The 26786-nt window shown below is 35.1% G+C and overlaps 2 protein-coding genes across 2 annotated transcripts; both read left to right on the top strand.

Annotated features, from left to right (window-relative positions):
• The first annotated feature begins 1908 nt into the window (after nucleotides 1-1908).
• Ubr1 (Ubr1 ubiquitin ligase) lies at nucleotides 1909-17475 on the top strand. The gene is made up of 10 exons (XM_081990368.1): nucleotides 1909-2131; nucleotides 2198-2350; nucleotides 2839-3048; nucleotides 5285-5899; nucleotides 5955-6323; nucleotides 8515-9790; nucleotides 10611-10906; nucleotides 10959-11148; nucleotides 11203-11497; nucleotides 15178-17475. The coding sequence occupies exons 2-10, from the start codon at nucleotides 2267-2269 to the stop codon at nucleotides 17246-17248; spliced, it is 5406 nt and encodes a 1801-aa protein (XP_081846494.1). The 5' UTR covers nucleotides 1909-2131; nucleotides 2198-2266; the 3' UTR covers nucleotides 17249-17475.
• Nucleotides 17476-17615: 140 nt separating this feature from the next.
• On the top strand, nucleotides 17616-25166 carry LOC145736119 (leucine-rich repeat and fibronectin type III domain-containing protein 1-like protein). Its single transcript, XM_081990369.1, has one exon. The coding sequence runs from the start codon at nucleotides 22474-22476 to the stop codon at nucleotides 24223-24225; it is 1752 nt and encodes a 583-aa protein (XP_081846495.1). The 5' UTR covers nucleotides 17616-22473; the 3' UTR covers nucleotides 24226-25166.
• Nucleotides 25167-26786: the final 1620 nt, after the last annotated feature.

The following is a 26786-nucleotide window of genomic DNA, read 5'->3' on the forward strand; positions in this document are numbered from 1 at the left end:
GGGTACCGTCCCGGGACTGGATTTACCATTGGAGGTGGTACCAGTTTAGCCTTATCAATTTGATCATTACCATAATTCAATCAATAAAGGGTGGGTACCGCTTTTAGACTTATATAACAATTTTTGGGTGAAATTTTTCTCATTCATAGTGAGAACATATTCTTTTACCAAGAGAAGTGAAGTTAGATTTTCAGTAATTCTTCACTGTACGAAAAAAGGCACTAATTTTTGAACATGATACTGAAAAGAGTTTAAGCTTGTCAATTTAAGATAATTGATGCTTATTTCCAGTTTGCAAACTTTCTTTTTCACTTTTCAATGCCATTTTCTGTAAAAATTATGTATTTTAGAGTTTTCTCTATAATAGAAGTCACTATAGTTACTTCATTTATTAAAATCCTAGAAGAATTAGAAATGACAAGTAAATGTAGGGGCAATATAATGATGAGGATTTTATTGACTTTGGGAATAGAAATTCTATTACAACTAATGGGGTTGTCTACCATAGTGGAATTTAAGGTTCAAAATATAAAGTTAATACAGTTTTTATGCCTTACAGATTGCAAATCATTATCCATTCTTTGCAATCTAGGCATTGTTGCCAAAGTTATTAACATTTGCCTTATAATGTCTTGTACCTAATCAACTAATTTTTGTAAATTTGGGTTAGACCTAAAAAGAAGAAACTGCAAAAATATTTTTTTTACTGTGGTGTGTTTAATTTAAATCGGTGAAACTATAAAACATTCTGTATTTTAAAGTGAATATGGCAACCTGCCACCTGCAACGACATTAGACATATACGTCCATACATATTTTGTTTCGCTCAGTTCGCTAAAGCAGAAGAGAGACGGGCAACTGGCCTTTTCTACGTCACATAGGACTTTTTCGTATATGGTGTACCAAATAAGTGTGGTTTTTACTAACGTTTTTTTTAATGTAGTTGTGGCTTGAAGAGAACATATCTCAATAATTGTGAGGGTTTAATTTGAATTACCCTATACATTCCTGGTGAAGAACAGCCTTATTTATGTAATTCCACCTATTTACGAGGTTCTCAACCTTGCTCTTCGTCTAATAGTAATCGATAATCATCTTCGTTTATGCATTTTATTCAGAATAAAAGGATTCCACTAATTAATGACACTTATACCGATCAGACCTTGGCTTTCAAATTTTTCGCAGGTTTTGCGTTATTTTATGTTTGTCGTTAGACAGGTTAATCATCGATAAAGATACGTGTATAAAATGGAAAAACATAAATTCTTGACCCACTCTGAACATTTAAATCCTGAATCAAACGGCAGTGACGTAATTCCTCCTCCGGTTAAAACGTTCGTAATGTGTATCAATTAAATCAGATCAGGTTTGTTCGTAAAACGTGAGCCGTAACCAATCGAGATTAAAATGTTTTGTTACGAAATCGAATGGCTGTTTTGATACATTATTAGGTAATGAAGATTACCTTCCATTTTTGTTTGATTCGCTAAATTTTGGTCCGACGACCTTTGATTGTTTAATACAAAATTACGTCCGCTCCCCTAAAATTGACCATTTATATGCGGTTACAAAGCGTTCAATAAATAATGATTTACTATTATAAATTTTGTAGTCTATGACCTGAAACGCAAACAAAAGTTTTCGGAATATTTTGGCAAAAACCTGTGAAACTTAAAGGTGATCTACCAAATGCGAAATACAAGAAAACTACATCTCTGAAACTTTGCATTGCATTGCATTTTTTCTAATTCTATCATAATTAGAAAGTAAAACTTTTTTGTTTAGTAGCTTGTCGCTTTAAAACCCATCTCTACTAAAATCTCAGCTCTAATGCTTGAAGCACTATCAACTATCAACTGTCTTCCGTCAAAAATCAAAAACTGACGTTTAAATGGAAAGAAACTGAAACTTCAAATCTGACAGTTCTGCGTAGTTGCTCATAAGAAATTTTTTAATAAATAGTTTTTCAAAACCTTTGGAGCAGCTGGAAAACATCAAAACGCGTTCAGACAAGGCGTAAAAATTGGAAAATCGAGTCAAAAACCTTGCCCCTTGTGCATCGAGTTCCTGGTGCAGAATCGACGGCCACAATCTTGGCAAATGATCAAAACGATCCGGAAGTGAAGTTTGGGTAAGTCAAGATTTTCATTGTTACACATTTTTAGAAAGTTTAGGCTTTTTTTCCGCGAATCTACAGAACGTTCAGCCTTTTCATTGTTGTCGTACAGCCCCCAACAAAATTACCAGAGTCTGTGCTTGTATCAGTATGTACTCCCATCCTTTAGCCAAAATTCCACTTATGCCTGGTCCAACTGAGGATGAGTTAAAGAAAAAGTTGGGATTAAAAAAGGTGACTTGTGTGGTTTCCAAACTGCGTTTTGTAATTGCACGATTTGCTTTTCTTTATGTCGCTTTTTCCAGAAGGTCAACAGCTGCTTTAGGCCTGTATTGGCAATGACTGTTTGATTTTTTAAACAAAAAGTTCTATTTATAGTATCCAACCACCTTGTGTTTTTTTTTTAATAAAAATAATCACTTTGCTATGAGTGATGTCACTTACTCACTAACCAGTTGTTTTGTCATGGGTTAATTGGTATTAACACTATCAAGAATGAGTTGAACTTTGAGGGGTTTAGGTATCCTTGATTTGTGAACAAATTTGGAGCAAAGCTCCAAGATAAATGACCTAAATTCCTGATTATCTGGAACATACAGGACAGTTTTATGTTTATAGGAACTAGATACAATCATTTCAGTTATGAGACAGGCTGCTTTTTTTTAACTCTTCTATTCAGCTCTTCATTGTTTATGTACTAACTGTATTTGTCATAATTATAGAAGATGGAGGAAACAGTTGATGTGGAAATGCATCAAGAGCCACCAACGGCTCAGGAAATAACTTCAGAGTGGTTTGATGCATTCAATAGTGACCCTGCCAATTTTGGAGCTGTGTTCAAATATTGGGATGTTTGGGTTCCTAAAATCTATAGCCCTACCTTGGATAACAATTGTCTTAATTGGCAATTTAATGAAGATCTGGCTAAGGAGGTGAGTTGAGTGTGTAACTAAACTGTTTGTATTGCCTGAGTAATTTGCTTTAAGTTGTTTTTTTTTATGTTATTTACATTACCAAGTGTGTAGGTTAATTTAAATTACTGTATATTGGGGTTCAGCATACTTAGTAACATAATTCACAAATTGACAAAAACTTAGTACTAGTAAAAGTAATGTGGATGTTGAAAATAACATTAACCATACATTTTAGCACAAAACCACTTAGACTCTCCCATTATCTTTAGGGTGCTTAAAAATGATAAATCTTAAAGCTCTGGAGAAAGATGATTTGTCAACAATATTGTTATTATTATTATATGATATTTTGATAGCATGACTAGACCCTTTTTCTCCATTTTAAATTGAGGTATAAGGAAATGGCAATTTACAGCCAAACTTATTGGAGTTGTTCCAAAGATGCAAAAATAGAACATAGTTTTGATAAAATATTAGTATACACATAATTTTGGAAAAACTGCTGAGTTTTGTTTGTTTTGACCTATAGCCATTCACCTAAAAAAAATTAAATATTTTTAGCTGCTCCTTATCTGTAGGACACTTAGTTTTTCAAACATTTTAATTGATATGTTTAAATACCTAGTAATTTCAAGTATGTGATTTGATATCTTTAGTGCAATTTTATCCTCGTTAATGTTTATTTAATCGACTAGTCAGGTATCAAAACAGCAAATTAAGTCAATCCAAACATTTTATGTTCAAATAAAAAAAACTATATCAATTAAAATTAATCATTGAAACAAAAACAATAGAGAATTAGAGATAGACTAAATTAGGGATTGTTTCAAAGTACATTTGTTTCCATTGTTTATTTAATACAGTTGTGTTATCTATGTCATATCAATTTCTGTGTTGCACTTTTGCTAGTCACATGTGTTTAGTCTAGGACAGTGTTAGTCTAATGTAACATTAATATAACTGTCTTAAATACTCAACTGTTCTTTTTTATTTGAGTTTTAATTTAACATTACTACCTACAAAGTACACTATAGTCTATTATTCTACGTTTTTAGAAGGTTGTCAGTAGCATTTAGAGGGTTTTGGTACATTCAAAAGGGTTGTAGGGGTCTCTGACAATTTAAAACAACTCTGGGAAAGTTTAAGACACTTGTAGAGGCCTCTGGCACTTTTTAGAAGGTTGTCAATAGCATTTGGAGGTCTATGGAACTTTCAAAATGGTCTTAGAGGCCTCTGGCAGTTTAAAACAGTTATGGGAAAGTTCAAGACAGTTGTAGGGGGCTCTGGAACTTTTCAGAAAGTTCCCACTAGCATTTAGAGGTCTTTGACACATTAAAAACGGTCCTAAAGGCGTCTGACAATTTAAAACAACTCTGGGAAGGCTTAAGACATTTTTAGAACCCTCTGGCACCTTTAAGAAGGTTTTCAATAGCGTTTAGAAGTCTATGGAACTTTCAAAACGGTCGTAGAGGTCTCTTACAATTTAAAACAACTCTGGGAAGGTTTAAGACACTTGTAGAGAGCCTCTGGAACTTTTTAGAAGGGTCTCAATAGCATTTAGAAGTCTATGGTACTATCAAAATGGTCCTAGAGGCCTCTGGCAATTTAGAACAGTTCTGGGAAAGTTTAAGACAGTTGTAGAGGGCTCTGGAACATTTCAGAACGTTCTCAGTAGCATTTAGCGGTCTTTGGCACATTCAAAACGGTCCTAAAGGCCTCTGACAATTTTAAACTTAGTGTATGACCAACCAATCGAAGTTTATATAACGTTGGAAAGCTCATTTTGCTAGTTTGTTTTTTAAATCTTTCAGCTTATTTACACCGTTTAGGCTTAGACTTCGTAGATGAGATTTCGAAATGCTAAAAGCATCTGAAACTCTCTTTAAAATGTGACTTCAGTGGCAAAACCGACCGAACCTGCCGAAACCAAATCTAGTTTCGGCCTCCATCTCTACTAAAAACAGCGTTTAGCGATAATAATGTAAATAATAACCGTCAAACTACACGACAATAGCTGGTAGTATGATGTAATAAAACATAATGTTTAATGAATCAAAGTGTTATCATAAGTATTTTACTGGAATTGTTGTTAAATAATTATTAATTCGGTGTGTCATGTGGAGATATCAAAATGAGTTTTTCAATAATTAGCCATTGTTAACTTTAACTGAAATTAATGTTACAAAAATGGTATCTATACTATTATAAACTACGATTATTAGTAGTTAGTCTATAAAAGAAATGTTTTTTCCAGATTTTATTTAATCCCTTGGAAATATTCATCTGTAAAGGCGACACTCTAGAAAATTTAAAACAAACTTTTCAATCTACTGACCGTCCTACAGTATGCGGCCGTTATTTCAAAAGCGGCGAACCTACGTACTGTTGTCGCGAATGCGGAATGGACAAAACCTGCGTCTTGTGCGTGGAATGTTTCAAGAACTCCAGTCATAGATTCCACAAGTATAGAATGGGCGCATCGTCAGGTGGTGGCTGTTGTGACTGTGGCGATGTAGAAGCCTGGAAACGTGATCCATTTTGCAAAATCCACCAGGTTCAACCGCCTGAAAATGACGATGGAAAAGGCAACTGGCCTGTTGATTTGATTGAAAGAACCAGAGCAGTTTTTAGGCAGGTTTTGTGGTACGCTTTCAACCGTTTGACTGTGGACGCCGTAACTAGTTTGAACACTGACGAGTTTGATTTCGATGTTTTTTGTACTATTTTGTATAATGATGAGATACACACGTTTGAACAGGTGATTAACACCTTAAGCAGGGTGCTGAAATGTAATCAAAAAACCTCTACCGAATTTGTTACCAATATAGATAAAGAAGGACGGACAATTGTTAAGTGTTCAGAGTTCAAGGTGAGTTAGGGTTGTCTGGGTTTGAGATTAAGGCTTAATCAAGTTTGTATGGTAGGTTTGCCAAGACTTAAAGCACGAAATAGAAAAGTACACCTCCAGGAACGGTAGCAAACCGCTGAAAGTGTCAGTCAGCCACGCTTACGTTGTGGCGCATCAAATTTTTGCACAAAAACTTCTTTTATGGCTAGAAAAGCTCTTAGGACATGGAAAAGGGTTCAGAGCAGTCTTCTCTGAATGTATGGCCGAGTTGCGTCCAAACTATCGACAACATTTGCTCTCTGAAGTTATGATTAACGACTCGGCTTTGTGGAAGAGCGCTAGGATTCAGTGGCATCGTTTGCTTATTGCTGGAATGCTGCTAGAGTATGACAACAAGAAAACTTTGGCAAAAGTGTTTACTAAAAATTACGGACAAATTATGAAGGTGAGTGAAAAATGGTTTTAGTTGCCTTAAAGTTAAGTTGCCTTAAGTACACAGATTTGACTTAAATTTTGAAAAATCCTACAGACTGGTAAAAATATCTTTTCGAAATACATTCAAACGACAGAACAAATCACCTTGAGACTAATTACAAAAATTCGGCACCCAGAAAATCCTCTTTTCAACCCATCTAATGATCTGCTGTATGAACGGACTAACTTAATTAAAATAACGGACCGACATCAAAAAATACAAACAAAATGGAAAAACAAAAAAGACAACTGGACAATAATTAATAAGTTATGCCTCACCCGACAGACCCGAACCTCACGATACCTGACGCCAAACACAACTTTGACAGAACACTACCAAGACATACATTAACTCTAGATATAAGTACTGTATTATTGAAATTGTACATACATATAGATAGCTTATAAATAGTGTATATTATTAATCTCTAAATGATGTTATTACTATGGGCAGAAAGGCCACTAGGGCCGATAGCCTTTTCTTTTGGAGAATAAAGATTGTATATATATATATATATATCTTTTCGATTTAAAAAAAACTGTCTAAATTAATGTAGCCGTTGTACGTCATTGGGGGGTTAACGCGCTGAGTTGCCAGATGTTTTTCTTTATCTTCCAAACACGTTTTGTATTCTAAAACTGGCCATAGGAAAACTGTGTAGCTGACAGAGAAACATAGATAATTCCATGTGCAAAACAAAGACAGGTCGCCTAATAAAATAGTAGGCAAAAACTGCGGGGAAAGGTTGCCAGCAGCTAATGATTAGGAATGTTTGTTACAAAATTAATTTTGCAAGTAATCTAGTTGAGGAATTTAGGGAAATGTGATTTTTGGCTCTATGAAACCGGCGAATAACTTAAGTGAGCTCAGTGAATTTTGGATTTGTTATTCTGCATTAATATCTCATTAATTTACATCAAGAATGACGTCGATAGCCTTATTAGTTACAGAGATGTTCTAATTTAAGTAAAAGAAGTAATTTTCGGGGGTAATATCCCCAGTGCATGTAATTTTTCCATAGGAAAAATTGGATGATATGGATATTTGGTAAGATTATTTCCTGAGTTAAATAAACATTTTATTTTAATTAAAACAATAAGAACAATAATTAATAAGAACAATAACTTTCAAGCTAGAAATGGTAACACAATTTTTTATGTTGCTGTGAGTGAATCTTTTTCCGGAAAAACTGCTGACAGCTAAGTTGACAGTTGTTAAGTGATTTTTCCACTTAAAATTTACATTTGTTATACTAATTCTTGATAGCATGAAATTGATAGGAAGGAAATAATCACACTAAAAACTCGACAATCGCTGTTTTTGGCTCTGTGAAACCGGTGAGGAAATTACGTAAATTTTGAATATTAATAAATCTATATTCTGCGTTAAATTCTCATCCATAGACATAAAAAATGGCATTTATAACTCTACTGAGTGTTGAGATATTCTAATTTAAATAAAAATGTGTTTTTATGGATAAAGTGAGGTCACTATGTGCTTTGACAACTCATAACTTTGGTTCTATGACAGCTACAGGGTGGATTTTTTTACTAAAATCTAGCTAAAACCATGGTTTATTTTACCACCCTGTATAGTTTCACCAGAAAAATTTATAGCGACAGTGTCAGATGGAGAAACGTCAAAGTGACATCAAGGTAAAGTTTATAAAAACACTGCCTGCTTTGACTGCCCCTAACTTTAGTTCTATGGCAGCTACAGGGTGGATTTTTTTATCAAAATGTAGCCGAAACAATCCTTTATTTAACTAGCCTGTATAGTTTCACCAAAAAAATTTGTAGGCAGACGGATAAACGTTTGACAACATCGCAGCAAAATTTCCGTCTACTTGGACTTTTTTTAGGTTTTCTGTTTTTGTATCGCGCATGCAATTAGCTATTATCTACTCCAATAAATAATGACTATTTAGTGCAAATACACTTGAATAATTTAAAAGCAGTTTTCAGTTACAACAAAAACAGCAAACTATGCTAACAGGCAATCTGGCAACAATGCACACAACTCGTTAAAAATCGACTGACATTACACTATTTATATTAATTTTTGTCTTAATTTAAAATTACATAGAAATTGTGTTATGTGATAAATTACATGCGTAATACAGACACAAACCAGAATTAGTGATACGCAGAATTCTTTCCAGGATTTTATACGAGACGACCACGAACACTCTTGCTCTATTTCGTCCATATCAGTTCAACTGTTCACTGTCCCTACTCTGGCGCACCATCTTATAGCAAACGATGACGTATTATACATTTTGCTTCGCACTCTAATCTCTGAATATCACCCTAGATGCAACCGATTTGGAAAATTGGAATTTGACCGTAACGGTTCTCATCCGTCTTTTAAACGCACTCTTTACCTGCTCTGTGATTTAAAATATCTTATTACGTCCGTACCTGAAGTGTGGACTGATGATTTGAAAAGGAGTTTTTTGCACGGCTTCTCCGAGCTTGTGGGTCTTTTGGTGATGATGCAAGGAATGGACGCCGTTACGAGACAAGTTGGTCAACACATGGAGTTTGAACCGGAATGGGAGTCAGGCTTTAATCTTCACATTAAAGTAGCCTTTTGTATTTCGCAAATTATTGCGTGGTGCTCTACAGACAAAGTGGTTTTAGTAAAAACCTACAGATTGCTACTTAAAAAATTAGAAGAGAATCCGTGTTACGATCCGAACGAACCGCTTGAAGTTCGTGAATTGGCTGATCATAGTGTTGCTTGTCTTCACTACGACGTTTCGACCAATCCGGTCTCTATTCACATACCTTTAACGCGTTTACTAGCAGCTTTACACTTGCATCTAGAACGTCACAATTTACATTTTGACAGCCCGGAATTACAGTTATCAAAACCAACTCCCGTCCAGATTATTGAACCCGTTTTAAGGGCTGAAGTCATGATAGCCCAGGTGCACGCCGGCATGTGGCGTCGTAATGGATACGCTTTATTGCACACCATGTATTTCTACCATAACGTTAAGTGTAGATCCGAAATGCTGGATAGAGATGTTAATCTGCTCCAAATGGGTGCTTCTCTGATTGAAAGTAACGAATTCCTCATTCACGTCCTGAATAAATTCAACCTGATCAATTGGGCGTTGCCCGACTTTGAAATCAGCAGCCTTCGTTCCCCAGAAGAGGACAGTATGCGACAGACTATTAATTTAGTAGAAGAATTTCTATATTTAATGATTGTAATTATTGGAGAACGTCACATGCCCGGGGTTAGTCATTTAACGAACAAAGATAGGATTAAGAAGGATCTTTTGCATGCCTTGTGCATTAAGCAAGCTCCTCACTCTGAGCTAATAAAGTGTGTCTCGGATGATCTGGCCGATGAAGAGGATGATTTTGAGTCTGTAATTCATGAGATTGCACAGTTTAATAGACCACAGAAATCTACTAGTTCTAAAGGTAAGTTTTTTTATACGATTTCATTAAATATATGTTGAGTAAGTTTGCATTTTGCAGTTGTGAAGCTGCAAATTGTAAAGTCTCTTTAAAGATTATCAATATTGCTTCTGGTACATGTGATTAAACCTTGCCTACTTTCTCATAAATTATATTATTTCTCCCAATTTATTATTGTTTTCTTAAACAGACAAACTTTCTAAGCTATACAGAAAATCAAACTAAATTAGGATAACGTCACTTTCTTCCATGGCTGTTCCGAATTTTTTTTAGCTTATTCGATAGAAGAGTTCCAAAAATGTGCTTATAAAGGTACTCTGATCACTATAAGTGGGTTTTACAGACAATTTAGCCACAGACTGTCCTTTATTAAATCTCATTTGTACAGTTTTGACAGCGCTTTTTTCTCTATCTCGTCTACCATGAGACTTGTGACATTTTGAAAGTGACTCATTAGCAAAAGATTCTTGGAGGTTTGAGGAGTTTTGAAGAGTTCTAATGATTTTTAAAATGATTCTACGGGGACTTGACATTTATAATGAAATCTTGAGCAGTTTACCTTGTCTAGAGGCTGACTAGGTCTGACAATACTAAAAAGATCTTTAAAGTTTTTAGTTGATCCCTGATAGTTTTATAAGGATTCTGGGGATTTCTACCAACTATAATGGGGACTTTCTAAAATTTCTAAAGTGCATCTGGTAATATTCAAAAGAACGCAACAATGCAAATACTGACAGTCATAATTTGATTCTAGTTTTGTTTGATTTTTTGGTAGCAATTACTACTTAACCTTATTCAAAAAAAATAAAGCAAATTTTCTCAGGTACTTACGAGTTACTTCCCCAATTTTACAACGAGTTCAACGTTTTCTTCTACCACTACACTCGCGAAGAAATGTCTAAAGCTGAAGAAGCGCAAAGAAAACGGCGCAAGGATAACGGTGAAATTGAGTGCTGTCCCCCACCGCAATTACCCAAATTGTGCGAATCTTTCTCGATTTTGGTTAATCTATTACAATGTGACGTCATGTTGCATATTATCCAAACAGTTATGGAGCGCGGTCTTAACTTGCGCGCTAGAAGTTTTTCGGAGAATCAGTTTCATAAAGTACTTCACTTGGTAAGTGTTTGCTAGGAAGTAGAGGCAGTATAAGTAATACTGGACTGTGTAGGTTGGGTATGGTTTGCAAGAAGAAGAATCTGGAAATTATCCCTTTTTTAAATTTGTGGAAAAAGCCTCTAAATTTGGAATTTTTGATTTGATGGAAGAAATGTTAAAATCTTGCAAGAGAATAGACTCTCACCGAGGATTGTTGCAGTGGACATTACAGAAATACAACCAAGTAGCCAAGAGGAACATTGGTTAGTTCTGCGCTATCTGTGTTAGTGACAGTAATGCAGCTAGCTATGTTTCAGGTAATATGGAGTTGGAAACTTCACCGGCAGTCAATGAGGCAGTTGAAGACTCAAACGAAAAAGAACGAAGGTCAAAATTGGCTGCGGAACGGAGGGCAAAAATTTTAGCTCAAATGGCTGCACAGCAAAAGAGCTTTATTAAGGAAAACGCAAAGTTGTTTGAGCACATTGGGACTGAAATTGTGGCGGAACAAATGGATGAGTCACCGTGTCCGGACATGGACGTCACTGAAACTGAAATTGTCGCTTTAGGGCCTAGACAGTCTAATAAAATTGTCTCCGATAATACATTTAGGTGAGTAGACTTTACTTTCAACTATCGATGGTCCAAGGTTATTTATAATAATATCGAGAATTTTCTTTTATATTATACAAATGTTCTTGATTTCTTTCTTGTTAAATTCTTAGTAATTTACCGAGAATATTCTTTAACGCTTCTATTTTATTTCTTAGTTGTAAATAAATGTTTGCTTTTTACCACAATCAAAACATGAAATCTGAAACATTGTCTTTAAATTTAATTTGCACTGAAATATTATTTTGGTGAATACATTTCTGTTAACGAAATATTAACAAATATTCAAGGGCCGGTTGTGAAAAAATGTTAGTTTTTCAGACTCTAAAATATTTTTCCACATAAAAAAGCTTGAAAATTACATTTAAATCAACTTTGCCAGAGCCAAAACTCTTGATAGTCATTTTGGCAACGTCAAAAAGCTTTTCAATTGTGGAAAAACGTGGACCACTATGAATTGAACTAACTATGATGTTTAATGACAAGCTTATGTCCTGACAGCTGTCAAAACTCATTAAACATTATCGTGAAACTTTGAAATGTCTCTTTGATGATTGGCTGTCAAAAATCAGGCAGCTGTGACGTGAAATTACCAATCCACAATAGTTCTACCGCTTGGTTAAATCACACAGTTGTTGTTGTTGTATTAACAGTTTTATGGACCGAAACGACGTAAGTATCAAAGTGTTCCTTAACGTCAGAACTAACAAATTTGGCTTCATGGAGCTGTAAACACAACTGACAGAGCCATTTCTTAACGAAATACATCTATTTGACATTTTATACTTTCTCGTCACTGGTGAGTAAGTTTTGACAATGGGCCTGTCCCACAATTTTTTTTTATTTCATAATTACAAAGACGGATTGAAAATATTATACCCGTATTTTTTTGTTTTCAAAAATATTAAGTCTAAATAGAAAAAAAAATGATGATAAAAACTACATTAATCTCATGTTTAAAACGCCCGCCGCCGGTGACTTACTACACTATCAACCAATCAGCGACAAGAAGTGAAACAGACGGCGTGCAACAGCCAATAAAATCGCCCAGAATTACGTACGTCACATGCGCGCCAAAACAGATCTTTTAAATTTAATGGACAAATTCAAACTAATGTAGGAACATTTACGACCATAATTTTTTCTTCAAGAATATGAAAAATTAATTTTTTGATCCTATTCTTTCGATTCCAGTCATTAAAACAAAAATTTATGATATGTGGGATAGGCCCATTGTGGCGGCTGTCACGTGACCCAAGCAACGTATACAGGTGCTAAATTTGGCTCCGCTTAAATACAACAAGTGGGTTCCTTCAAGAAACATATCTACTTGGCATTTTATAATTTCCAAATAATCAAACTTTCATTCCCTGAATTGTTGCTTTTGATGTGCATTTATTAGCCTTTTCTTCATCACTCTCTTAAATTCTCCTAATTTTTTTTTAATTTCTCTTGGCATTTTTCTCAAAAATAAATGTCTGACAATTTTCCATGTTTAAATGATGAAATTGACTAGTTTACTAATGAAATTTGACAGTAGCAATGTCGACTTTAAACTTAGTTTAAATCAAGTTGAAGTGTGGTTCAGACTGTGATTTGATTTCATTTCTATTGTCACAGTCTGAATCACCCTTAACTTAAACTTGGTTTAAAGTATGCGGTTAGTATACCCCGTTAGTAAACAAAATTGACAGTGTAAATGATAAACATTTTTTCAGAAAATTCCATTGCTAAAATGTTGAAATCGACTAGTTTACTAATAAAATTTGTTAGTTTAAATTTTAAATGATGAAATTGATTAATTTAATATAAATTTGGCTCCATGGAGCTGTAAAGACTACTTAGGGTGTGGTTCGTCCAAGAAATACATCAACTGGTCATTTTATATTTTTCAAATTGCTTGAATTGTCGTTTTTAATGTGAATGTATTAGTTTTTCTTGTGTTTGACAATTGTATAATAAGATATTTAGGAAATGTAGTCGTTTTGAAACAATTTACTCTTTAGAGAGGAAAAATCCTAAAATCTACTGTTCTCGCGGTCTGAGTTTACCCGTGCGTCATCCCCCTGTGATTTAGAAGTAGACATGCATTATTGACTTCATCCTTGTTTATTGTTCACTTTCAGAAAGGGTAAACATCTAAGTGAATGTCTTCCAAAAAAAACATTTACTGATTAGCGCTTCTATTTCAGTCATTGTCAGTTTGACAACCATCGAAATTTATTTGATTTGTTTACTATTAATTCTTTTCCGTTTCTTTGTGTTGTTAATCATTTATAAAGTTTTCTATTTACCACACCACCACAGTTCTTTTAAGAGCTATTGTTTCTACGCTTTTAACATACTGTAAGTACTTTCATAATATTATTATTAATATTTTTATTTTTTTTATGTCGGCTGTCACGATCTAACCGAAATTGGCACAATTACTAACCTGTTTTGAAAAAAAAGTGGGAGTGTCTATTATGATTTTTATTTAGCCATTTGGTTTTTCCTAAATTCGGAATTACTTACTATTACAGTATTTTTTTAGAAAATGGCTGGAAAAATTCTCTACAGACAAGCCCAGCACTTAATTCTTAACCATTGTGAATATTTTGATTTGGAAAAAACTAATGGAGGACCTTTAGTTGTAGAAGCTTTATCATCTGTTCAGGAAGAAAATAAGAAATTTTAAGACCTTACATATTCTTACTGACGTATTTTTTGATACTAGAAGGTTGCAGCTGCTTTGAAAATTTCCCGCAAAACTGTTTATTCGATTCGGGAAAAGCAAGCAAGTAATCTTATTATTTCCTCACCTAGAAAACCTAAATTGAGACGTTATCGACGGGTCAAGACCACTGATTTATCTGAAAGCACTAAAATGGATGTTCGAAATACATTATATGATATGTACAACGATAGTATGTTAATAATAGTAAAATATATCTACTTTTGTAAGAAACATCTATTAACATTTCATTGTTTCCAGAGACTGAGATTTTTGGGTTGCATTATAGATTTTTCATAAAAATTTCTTCAAACATATTAATAATAAACTCATAGAAAAAATAAAATAAGCGTCTAAAATGTTTTCCAGCGGCTTTAAAATAAAATTAGTGAACCTGAAAATGAAATATGAGATACTACAGCATCACTCAGAATGTCTTATTGAATTTTTAATTTGTTGTATTTATTTTAGAGAAACATGTAACCATCCAGAACCTAAATCAAGAGCTAAAACTTAAAGAAATACTACATATTGGTGATACATCTCTGCGAATTTTGGTAAATAAATTCGGTTTCAAATTTAGACGGAATTCTATGATCCAAACGGAGACTTCTCATAAATAAAAAATGTTATTTCGGTCAAGATATTTTTGATTTGCTTTGGTATAAGGTTGTTTTAGTGCAAATTTGCAGCCAAAGATCTCTACTTTCTGAGTGACAATACATGCAAAATTTTAAACGTGACGAAGCTTTAGACACGCCCTTTTCTATAATATGAACACAACAGGTTTGTTGACGAAAACTTGATTTGATTCATATGATTATAAATGACGTAGCCTTCGTGACGCACGGATAAACTCACTCCGCGAGAACAGTAGATTAAGTTGTCCCTAAACTTATTAAATATCTTGCAACCAACAAATTTCAGACTTTCATAGTAGGTTGCAATGTTTCTTTTCTATTTTCAGGTGTATTCTTTGCCAAGAAGGTGAAAGAATCACTCCTCAAGGACCCACCATGGTTCTAGCAGCTTTCGTTCAACCTGCAACCGTCTTAAATCGAAATCCGCGAAACTTTAAAGCAAACGTGGATCCGCAAAACAACAACCCTTTGTACCTCAGCTCGAATTTAAGCCCGGCACCGCATACCAGCACTTGCGGTCACGTGATGCACAGCCAATGCTGGCAAAAGTTCTTTGACAATGTTATGATGCGCGAACATAGAAGACCGTATCGCTTACGTCATCCGACTAGTTTCGACGTGGACAAACAGGAATTTCTGTGTCCCTTGTGCGAATGTTTGAGTAATACCGTATTGCCCATGGCCCCATCTTTAAGCAAATTGCAACAAGTGGAAACTGATAATGTTCCGGATACTACCAGCGAGTTAAGTTTTGACGAGTTTCTTAAAGGAATGAATTACATCATGCAAAACAAAAATAAAGTGTGTCACGGGATTTTTAAGTGTAACACCGAAGAGTGCAGCAATATTCATTGTACGGCTTGCATTGACGCTGCTAGTGGCACAACCATAGATCAGGATTCTACTTATGAAGAGTGCGATGTAGATTGTGTTTTGCAACCTCATCAAGTGTTCTACGCCACACCTTTGGATAAAAGCGATGCCACATTAGGAAGAAGCTTTACTGACATGTTTCTTAGCGAGATAGAGGTGGATTTGAATCCCCAACTGCAAGAAATGATCCAAGTGTTTGCACAAATCACTTATACAAGAGGATTAAGTGTGTCACCACACCCTTCTGATAAAAGATTGGTTCCTATGGCTTGGAAATCGTTGGCTTATTCAACGCGGGTCGTGGAAACTGTGACCGCTTATCAAGGCAAGCCATTGTTAGGTGCTCTTACAAGTCGGCAAAGGGATTTGTTGGATAATTTAGTGAAAGAAGTGGCGCTTTTAGGGAGTACCTGGGCCAAGAATGAAGTCATTAAGAGTCACGCTTTAAATCTACTCAGCATTCTACTAGAACATCACGATTCTGATGACACTTCGGTGTTGGACTTTGACTCCTTTGGCTGTTTAGTGTCTTTAACCTTCTCGTTACCTAGTATTTTTGTTCAAACCAGTCAAACTCCAGTTCCCTCTGGTAAATGTTTAGAGTGGCATACTTTAAGGCTGATGTTTGTGTTAAATATTGTTAAATTTCTTCTTGATCTTGGGTCTCCCTTGGATACTTGGTTTGATGATGGCAGTGGTGGACAAGAAGTGGATGAAGAAGTTATTGGTAAACTTCTACAAGCAGTATTCAGACGGAATCCGCCCACAAGAGAGATTGCAGCACATAAAGTCTGGGAGTTCATTAAAGAACAATCAAAATCGTTTTTAAGGTGCTGCGTGCTCTTTTACCACTATTTGACCGAAGTTCCAGCTTCTAGCTGCCTTCAAGAAGTCGACGGGGACACTTTTGAAAATATGTGTGCTTACTTAGACTTACCTACTGCACCTGAGAAGCTTTTCGGTAGCGAATTAGTGCAAGCTTTAATTGAAAAATGGACTAGTCATCCTGAAGTGTTACGATACAACCCTCCAGCACGATTATTAACCGCTCCCAGATTAGTAGATCTTCCAGAAGACTACAGCGAACTGATTAACCAAGTTCCCAGCTACATTTGTCCTAACAGCGAAGAAGAATACAGAAATCCTACAATGTGTTTGGTATGTGGTACAGTGCTATGCTCTTTAAGTTACTGCTGTCAAACTGACTACAAGAAAATCGCAATAGGAGCCTGTAATACTCATGCAATAGTATGCGGCGCGGGTGTTGGTATATTTTTGAGAATTCGCGATTGTGAATTATTGCTCCTTGCCACTCCGCACAGAGGTTGTTTTTTGCCTGCTCCCTACCTGGACGAGCACGGCGAGACTGATCAAGGTTTAAGGCGTGGTAATCCCTTAAAACTAAACCAGGAACGGTACGAAAAGCTACATATGATGTGGCTGAATCACACTATACACGAGGAGATTGCACGCCAGATTGAAACCACCAATCACATTGTCGCCACCCAGTGGAATTTGCTGTGAATAACGTGCTCATTGCAGTCTAAATTTGTATTAATTAAACCTGAAATTGTAACCTGTTCTTAAGTTTTATTTTGTTTGATACGGAAACGCTTTGCTCGATTTAGGTCTGAGTGACTACTGAAACTTGTTTTTAGAGTGATTTTTAAATTATATTGAAGTTGGATGACTAAAAGAATGATCTAATCTTGTACATATTCCTAGGATAAATGCAAAGTTTTTTGTTCAAACTCTGTAGTTTTATTTTTGTGTACTTATAACTTGAAGATCGTAGCTATAACAAAATCATAATAATTTATTAATTCTAAGAATAATTTCTATGGAAATCGTAAAATTGGCTGCTATTGGTCAATTTTGTTATTTCTATAGGAATTATTCTTACAATAAATTTATCCTGAGAGGAAAATATTGGTCCTTAGAATTGTCAAGCATCTGTACAGGGTGTCTCATAAGTAATGTTAAACATCCATCCATCCAATGGCGCTACAACCCAAATCGGGTTTTGGTCTCCTCTATTTTCTTCCTCCAACCATCCCTGTTCTCCGCCTTTCTCCAGTTTGGAGTTCCGAGCATGAATCGAGCGTCCTCTTGGATTTTGTCTGCCCATCTCGCCCCTGGTCTTCCAACCGGTCTTTTACCTTCCAGTTTTTGGTTGAAAATCCTCTTGAAATTTAAGTCTGTAATCTTATTGTTGTTGCCAGGTCTGCTTCTGCGAAGACCTTGAAGATCTCGTGGTTGTATCTTACTCTCCACTGTTCGTTTTCTTGAACCGGTCCATATATTCTGCGTAAGATCTTTCTTTCGAATGCGTTCACTATTATTTCCGCTCTTTGTGAGAGTGTCGTAGAGTTGAATACACATCAAAGACATATTCCCAGCATTTCTCTAGAACTTGTTTTAGTGCGCATAATTGGTCTGTGGTTGATCTTCCTGGTCTAAAACCCGCTTGGTATTGTATTCTATCGAGTTCAGTGATTGTATGCGACAAGTTGCTCTTTCTCTCTTATTTTTTCTGGAATAAATTGTACGGAACTAAAATAAATATCCAGGGTGTCGAAAGGTAGCGAGTGTAAAATATAGCGAGTGGCCTCTACCAGTGTCCTAGAAGAATTTTTTAAAACTTCCAGAAAGCCTCTAAGCATTATAGAAAAGCTAACAAAATCTGTCATACAACTCAGAAACCTTTTATCGTACAGAAAACAGCAATTGTAATCACAGAAATTAAACGTTCCTTGTTTTTGTCATATTTTTTAGGCTATTTCTGATAAAGACATTGTAATGTTTAAACGTCAAATAAAAATGATTTTATAATCTTTAAAGACGTATCATACATTGACCTAAAACCAAGAACTATCCACATAAAACATATATCTAAACACTGGGTCAAAAGACCAAAAAAACCGAACTACAATAAATATTTATATATTTGAACTTCTCTTAGGTAATATCCGCAAATTGCTGAAACGGACAATATAATAATAATAATTAAATAATGTGATACGCAAACTAGCGCAAAACTAAATGAATGTTATTCCCCGTTTAAAATTATCCTTGACATGGAAATTAAAATTCCGGAGCAATTAATTCAGCGAAATACATTAAACATTAATTGTGAACAGGAAAAAGTTAATAAATATCCCGGCACTTGCCCGAATTTTGCATGCTAAAAGTTGGAATATATAAAAATAAACTAGCCATTTATAGGCCGATTTTTATGAGTCAGGAACCGGAAATACATTTTTTTGGGGGTTTTGTTAAGTGAATTAACATTCAAAAAGCACAGTTGTATTCATTGTGTTTTGTCTGGCATTTAAACGCAAATATGTATTGATAATCCTTATTTATACCGTTTTTAATTAACCTAATTCCCTGATGATGTTTTCATCATCATTTCCATATGAGAAAATCAATTTTTCTTCGTTGATGTAAAATTGCCGCTCATCGGAAAATTAATCGCCTCTTGCAGTAAATTAATTGACTTTCTATTTTAATTTTGTTTGCCTTGCTATTGCAAACTATACCCTGAGATTCGTGATGCTTCCCTCTAATGGCTCTAGATATATAATAGTTTTACTAATGGACTCGCGACAGTAATGGCTATTAAATTGCCCCCTCATAACATTATTAAAAAAAAGTTCAAATGTAAACCTTTCATTAAATGATCACATAGCTTTTACAGTTAATGAGAGAGTGTAATTTGAACAAAATGTGTAATAACCACTTTAACCTTGATCTGATTATATGCACATGTTCAATCTATTATCTGGAAATTATATTTTTGAATCGACAAAAATCAAAGGCACGTTTCCTTTAATCCAACGTTTATTTATTAAAAACCCCAGCGTTAATATGATTTCAAACTTCAATCATTTCTGGCGATTGAATGTTAGTTATTAGCTGATGGTTTTACTATCCTGCGATTTTTTAAATACCCTTTAACTTTAAAGCAGTAATCGGTTAAAATACGCATATACTCCGGGATCACTTCGGATATAAAGGAGTTTGTCCATGAGGGCGCCAGAGTAAGACAAACTCCGAGCAGAATGAAGGGCCAAATCATGGAAAGGACGAACTGAATCACTTTCGTTACTACGACCCATGTTCCTATGAAGCAAATTCCTGCTAAGATGAGGGCCTGCGTTTCTCTATCGGCCAAGGATGCGGGAATTATTCTGGCTAAAACTTCCGTCATGTTCAATTTCGAAAAGGTGCTAACAGAAACTGGGAATTTTCTTGAATTGATTAGTGACAATTGGAAAACCAAGATGACACAAAAAGGTTATTATTATGTCAAATAAGCTCGAGAAGATCATGCAAGGGTTACATTATTTGAACCAGACATTTTCTTGTGTAGTTTCTTTTTGTTTTGCGTGTCTTTCGTTATCTATCTACTAGTATACTTGTAGTGTTAGAGGTTCTTTTTTTGGTATTGTCAAGTCACGATTGATATTATAGTATAGCCATATACATAATGATAAATTTTAAGTAATTTTGGCATGCTTTACATTTAAAGCAAATAATTTTCTGTTTCCCATATCAAATAATTGATTGCCCTAAATATTGATTTTAATTAAATTTAGCTCATTATAGTAGGATTATGTTATTTAATAATATATCATTTAAATTTTGTTTGAGTGATATTAGGCAAATATTGTACCTATAGTTTATTTTGCTAGTAAGTTAATTAATTAATTAATTTACAGTAATACTTTCAAATTAAGAACCCACCAAACCTATATTTTAAAAGCGAACTGCTGCATAAATTGTTTTATTTCCACTCTCGCAATTAACTGAATTGCAAATTTATTGGTAAAACAATCAATAGTAGGAAAAGTGAGTTTTTAATTGAAAAATGCCTTAGACGAGGACTAATCGAGTAATTAATAAGAGTATGAAAAAGCTTTAAGACTATTTTAAATACTACTAACTTTCATTAATTGTGCTGAACAAAAATTCTTAAGCATCGGTTTTCTGTCGGGATAAAAAGGTATTACCGCTCTATAAATGAAATAAATTTCTTTACCCTTAGGTTGACCAGTTTTTGGCCTGTTGGGATAGTTTGACTAAGGAGTTGATGATTGGATCATAATTCAACGACGAGCCTTAACAATTTACGAATTATCCCAAGTTTGAGCCCAATCAGTCAACATTAGACTATGGGATGATGGGTCATAGGATTACACTATTTGAGTTATTTAATGAAATTATATTCAAAAAATAAAAAATCTTGTGGTTGGGAAAAAAGTTTGCGAAAATACTAGCTGAATATATTTTAAAATTATGACTTGAAAACTATGGTCTTATGGTCTTTTTGCAAATAAGTCTGTAAAAGTTCAATTCCAAAAAACACCACTTCTTATAGGTATTGATATTTTTGAAACTATGCTGTAGCTCTTCAGAAGGTTGGTTTTTACATAGCCCTTAGGACCGGATCATTTCTTATGAAGTAAATTAGTAAAAAAATAAAAACTAATTTTCAAAATTTCGTTTTTTTTTTTCGGATAATTCCCCAAGTACTAAGAATTTTAAAATTTTTAAAGCGGCATTTTATTCGACTCCTAATTGCTCAATTGTGCCTAAATTTAAACTTCCTTGTATCTCTTTAAATAACTGATATCTCCATGACTCCATGGTGAGGCTCGTAAAACGGGCACCCTGTATAGTTACTTTAAATAAGAGAGCTAATACAATAATTATTAACTCCAGAAAACATTTTGGAAACTAAGGAAGGACTATAATAAATAAGAGTTAGACACTAGTTTAGTAAAAACCTCATAAAGAACTACAAATTTAGTGTCTTGTATGTTGTTTTAAGGTTGGATAAGTGAAAAACTTGAAAACCCTGCTGAAGGTGTAGGTACCAAAATGTTAAATTCAGTTAAAATTTTGAATCTTTTTTTGAACTCAAACTATATTGAATAAAATATACGTTAGTTTATAAGTTCAAATTGAAATATTGTGTAGTTTTTGCTGTCGTTTAAAATGTTAAATATGGTGAGTAAATATCACCTCCTCTGTTGCTATTCCAGTGTATACAAAAGCGTCGAAAGTTGCTAATTCCGGCTAAGCAAATTTCAGTTTGGAAGAAACCATTCGATTTTCTAGACATTAGTTTATAATACTTAAAGCAGTCTAGCATGTAGCAATATTGCCATCAAAAGTTTTTTTTGCAAAAAAAGTGATTGACATTCACTTAAGGAACGTCTTGTATATTGTGGTTTTATAAAATATTTGGCACACAATTAAGCTTTTCCATCTTTCAATTTTCAAACTTTTCCAGTAAATTCAGAAACACGCCGCAAAGTAAACTGTTCATAATCCCCTCCTTTTGCTGTTGGAAAGTATTTACCCTGTTCGTTTCGAGAAAACTACAGACCCAGAAAATGATTAATTTGCCTGTCGAAAATCAATTGTTATAAATCCGCGAGACCTCTCCGTGGCTTCGACAGGAGGTGAGAAGCAGCAGGTTCTTGCTGCATAGGGTTGGGCGGGCGCATCTCTCGATCCACGACGACGACGCCGACGCAACAAATACGGCGTCTCTGAAAGCTGCGGATGAAAATCATAGTGCGACGAACCGGCGTTTTGTGTATTCGCGTGTTTTTATTCCGGAAAATTTACGCTCGGGACTTCGTCGAAGAGTTTACCTAGTGCAACTATGATGCTATAAGCGTCGAAGATGATGCGAAGCGAAACCGTGTGGCGATTAAAATGATTGACTTTAGGAGATGGCTATCGTTTGTTTCTTGGTGCTGACTTTAGCCTCAGCAGTTTTTGCGGCTCCAGACTGGACGGACTGTCCGACGCCGTGTCATTGCAAATGGATTTCCGGCAAAAGAACTGCTTTTTGCAAAAAACAAGGTTTGACGACAGTTCCTGCTTATCTGGACGAGGGTATGCAAGTTCTGGACTTATCCAACAATGCTATAGCAAGTCTACCCAAAGCCGCTTTTCAGTCAGTTGGACTAATCAATTTGCAAAGAATTTACTTGGTGAATAGTGGTATTAGTGAAGTGCATCCTGAAGCGTTCAAAGACTTGATCATCTTGGTGGAAATTGACTTATCGCACAATAATATCAAGCGTCTGCATCCTGATACGTTTTATGGAAATGAACGTTTGCGTGTGCTATACCTGAACGGGAATCCTTTAATCCGATTGATTCAGGCTCAATTTCCTGTCTTGCCGCATCTAAAGGATCTGCAGCTGGAGGCTTGCCAGCTGGAATTCGTTCATAAAGATGCGTTTGTGCATCTCAGTGCTTTGGAAACGTTGAACCTTCAACACAATTTATTGAGCAACCTATCCGAAGCGACTTTTATGAGCTTTTCCCATTTGAAAACTCTACAGCTGGAAGGCAATCCTTGGAAGTGCGATTGTAATCTTCGTGGTTTTCGCAACTGGTTTACGTCAAGTAATTTGTATTCAGTGTCTTTAACGTGTTATGAACCGGAAATTTTGAGCGAACAACGGTGGGAATATGTTGATCCTTCAATGTTTGCGTGTGCACCCCAAGTGTTTGCGTTTCCCCAACAGCAAGTTCAAGCAGAAGCTGGTGGTAATGTTAGTTTTGGGTGTCGCGTAATTGGTGATCCAGAACCTAAAGTATCGTGGCTTTTTGAAGGACACAACATCAACCACACCTGGTTGGTGATCGAAGCTGAGGAAGGAGTTCTGGAAAAGTGGGTCAACATCACTGTTTATAATGTTAGCGAAGTGGATGTGGGATACTACACTTGTGTGGCCAAAAATATTCTAGACTCAGCTGAAGTGAATGTGAGTTTAGTGTTGCCTGAAGTTGTGACCGCCACAACACTCAGCAAAACTGATTCGGCAGTGGTGTGGTGGGGTTTGATAGCTTTAGGAGCTGTTCTGACCCTCTCGGCTGTGATAACTGTAGCGTCGGTGTGTTGTGTCAGAAAAAGAAACTCAGTGCGCGGTAAAAACATGGCGGCAAGTGTCAGTTTCACCGACCAAGAAAAGAAGCTGCTAGACGTCAGCATTGCTACCACCACGGACCGCGGCACCGGAAGCTCCGAAGCCATCGGACCTGACATGGACATCATGGAGCCCCCAGTGCATATCACGATAGAACGCGAGCCCCTTCCTATGGTTGTGTTTCCTCCACCTCCCGAATTCTCCACTAGTACCTTACCAGCAGGGGCATATGGCAACATTTTCATTTCGGTGTCACTAAGTCGAGACCCTAATATGGTGGACGTGGCCAGGTGTCCAGATCTACTCGACCTACCCCACCGAACCAAACCGGTTTATCACGGAATGGCAACATTACCAAGACGACCTGCGCCTGCGCCGGTTCCACACTACGACAACATGGGGCCACGCGTAACCGCGGGGGGTAGTTCAACCCTTTCGTTACCTGATGCCACCGATGCTGCCGCCCCCGTCTCCACCGAACTATCAGTTGCTGCTAAGGGTCCGTTTTGCATCCCTCGTGCTCCTGAATTTGTCTCTCTCTAACCCCTTTTATATGGATAATCTTCAATTAGTGCCTTTGCTCAAATCAATTGAGTTCTCGTTTTGTCTTGTCTAGCAGCGCTGGTTTCAGTTAAACCAGTTACTCCAGTTATGCCAAAAGACCCTTAAAACCATATTTAGATTGTACAGTTTTGTACAGGAATATCCAAAAGTGAAGGTTTTAAGAGTAGAGATTTGAATATCGGGCCAAAAAACCAAAATGTACAAGAAAATTCAAATTATAATTTTTTTTTTCGTAATTAACTTTTGGATATTCCTTTGTACATAACGTGATTAATAGTTGCCATTTCGACTTTGTTTGGCTGTACAGTATATACGGACCAAAATATTTTTCTGCAAAAAATCATAAAAGCATTCCATTTCTCCCTTTTTCCAAGCGGCTGCTCTACGGGGCTCAAACCTTTCGTTTCGTTTTAGTGTGCGTGCGTGTAAATGTGAATGAAAGTTTCCTAAAATTTTGTTTGGGATATTACGTATATCACTTGGACCTACCATTAAAACGAGAGTAAGACTTTGGATTGCACTACCGTTTAACAGTTACAGTAAAAGGGATGTGTATGCAATTTAACCGGTTAAGGGTCAGTTTACTACGCTCCATTAACTTAGGGTGTGTAAATTGGCGTGGGACTGGTCAATACACTTCCTGTGATACGCCTTTTCCACTCCCTGATTAAATTTGTTCATTAACCTGTAAAAGAAATTTAATGTAGATAAAACTTTATTTTTGTGATAATATGTTAATTTTGTTTAAAAAGTTTATTCCGGCAAATTGAATGTATTTACTATTCAGTGGTATTCAATGTAAGATAGGTATTAATATTACAGAGAGTGGAAAAGTATTCTTCATTTTTATTACTTATCTGTATTGTTATTACTATAGAAAATAATGAATGAATAATAAATTAATCTTTTTAAAAAGAAAATGCTTTTAATTTTGACGTAATTTCTGGTGGAAAAGTAATTAACTGGCTAAATGTTGAATGACTCTTAATTACCAAATTTTAAGAAAACAGGAACATTCTAGTTCAGTTTTTTTTAATATAAACTAACTTGTTTTGATTGACAAAAGCTCGAAACAAAGAAAAAATATAAAAACAAACACTGAACAAAATATTAAACTAAGTTTATCTAAAATGATAATAAATTTTTAATTTTACTCTATAAACTATTGTTTTCTAAAATAAAAAACAAATAGTAAATAATGATTTTTTTATCTTTATTAATAGTAATGAACTAAGTAATTAACTTTAAATGAAACTTAAACTTCTCTTAATTAAATTTCTAAAATAGGAAATTAAACTCATAATTCTAAACCATAAAAATGGAATGAATAATAAATTAATCTTTTTCAGATGGGAACTTAAATTCGTCTTTAAAAATGAAATAACTACGTTACCAGACCAATGCATAAATGACTTTTAAAGTTCAACTATAACTTTCATAACAATACACACTTTTAAAATAGGAAATTGAAACGGAAAATGTCGTTTAAATGTAAATGAAGGCTCTTAATATGAAAATGTATCGAAATACAGAACTGGGTTAATCCGTTTACGAAAATTGATTTTCTACTTCAGCTGCATATAAACGTCTTTCCTTTAAGTCGTTGTCATTTTAATGTAACAATAATAACGCAAAATCACCCCCGATTTCCAAGTTTAGGAAAACAGATATAAAAACAAATTCATAAAATCTTTCCCGTTTACGAATTTCCCCGCTGAGATTTGTCGGAAGTTTAAAATTAAATTTTAATTCTGTTTCCTGGTAGGTTGATGACTTTGTGATTACCGGAATTTCCCGTCAAAAAGTGCTAATAATTTTTTGAGGATTTACATAAAAAGTAACCGAAGAACGGCTTAAACATCTGGAAATTGTGATAAAGCCTAAATTTAGGTCGAAGTGTAACGAATTCCAGGCAGTCTGTTAAACGTCCGCATCCGCGTCTAAATTGGTTGAAATCGTTCGTTTGGGGTTATTTAATTCCAAAGTGGTTATTTTCAGAGCTCTTTTCGAAAGCTACGTAAAAGTAGGATGAAGACGCCTATTAGAAGAAAGTTTTGTTAAAGCTAGAATCTTAAAAATGTAGTTTTTGATGCAGTACAACGATAAAAAGTGTATTAAATAAATAAGAGAGAGTTTCCCAAAATGTATGTTAATTCCTATGCTCCACTCTTTTAGTATTCATACAGGTTTAACAGGGTTTTGCACTGCAAGAAACTTAATACTGCACATTTTGAGGTAGACTGATATAGTTGCCAGATGTTTTTTTAAATCTTCTAAACACGGGATTTTCATAAGTTTTGTAAAACTGTTCATAGGAACACTGTGTATCTTCTTATAGTCACCAAATTAATTTTGCATCCTATCGACGAATTCAGAGAGATGTGAACTCAAGATAGCTCTGTAAATTTGGATATGATATTCTGCATTAAATTCTCATTAATTCACATCAAGAATGACGTCAATAGCTCTATTGTTTACAGAAATATTTTAATTTAAGTAAAAAAGGTGATTTTTACACTTAAAACTTGACAATTGTGGTT

This window comes from Ips typographus, linkage group LG11, assembly GCF_016097725.1.
Source record: "Ips typographus isolate SLU linkage group LG11, UJ_Ityp_2.0, whole genome shotgun sequence".
In the NCBI taxonomy this organism is placed as follows: Eukaryota; Metazoa; Arthropoda; class Insecta; order Coleoptera; family Curculionidae; genus Ips; species Ips typographus.

Excerpts from the sequence above, each read along its gene's own strand:
- LOC145736119 (XM_081990369.1), top strand. The coding sequence starts at position 22,474 with ATGGCTATCGTTTGTTTCTTGGTGCTGACTTTAGCCTCAGCAGTTTTT.
- Ubr1 (XM_081990368.1), top strand. The coding sequence starts at position 2,267 with ATGTACTCCCATCCTTTAGCCAAAATTCCACTTATGCCTGGTCCAACT. Across the intron at positions 5,900-5,954 it reads TTAAGTGTTCAGAGTTCAAG|GTTTGCCAAGACTTAAAGCA; the intron begins GTGAGTTAGGGT and ends TTTGTATGGTAG. Across the intron at positions 6,324-8,514 it reads ATTACGGACAAATTATGAAG|GATTTTATACGAGACGACCA; the intron begins GTGAGTGAAAAA and ends AATTCTTTCCAG.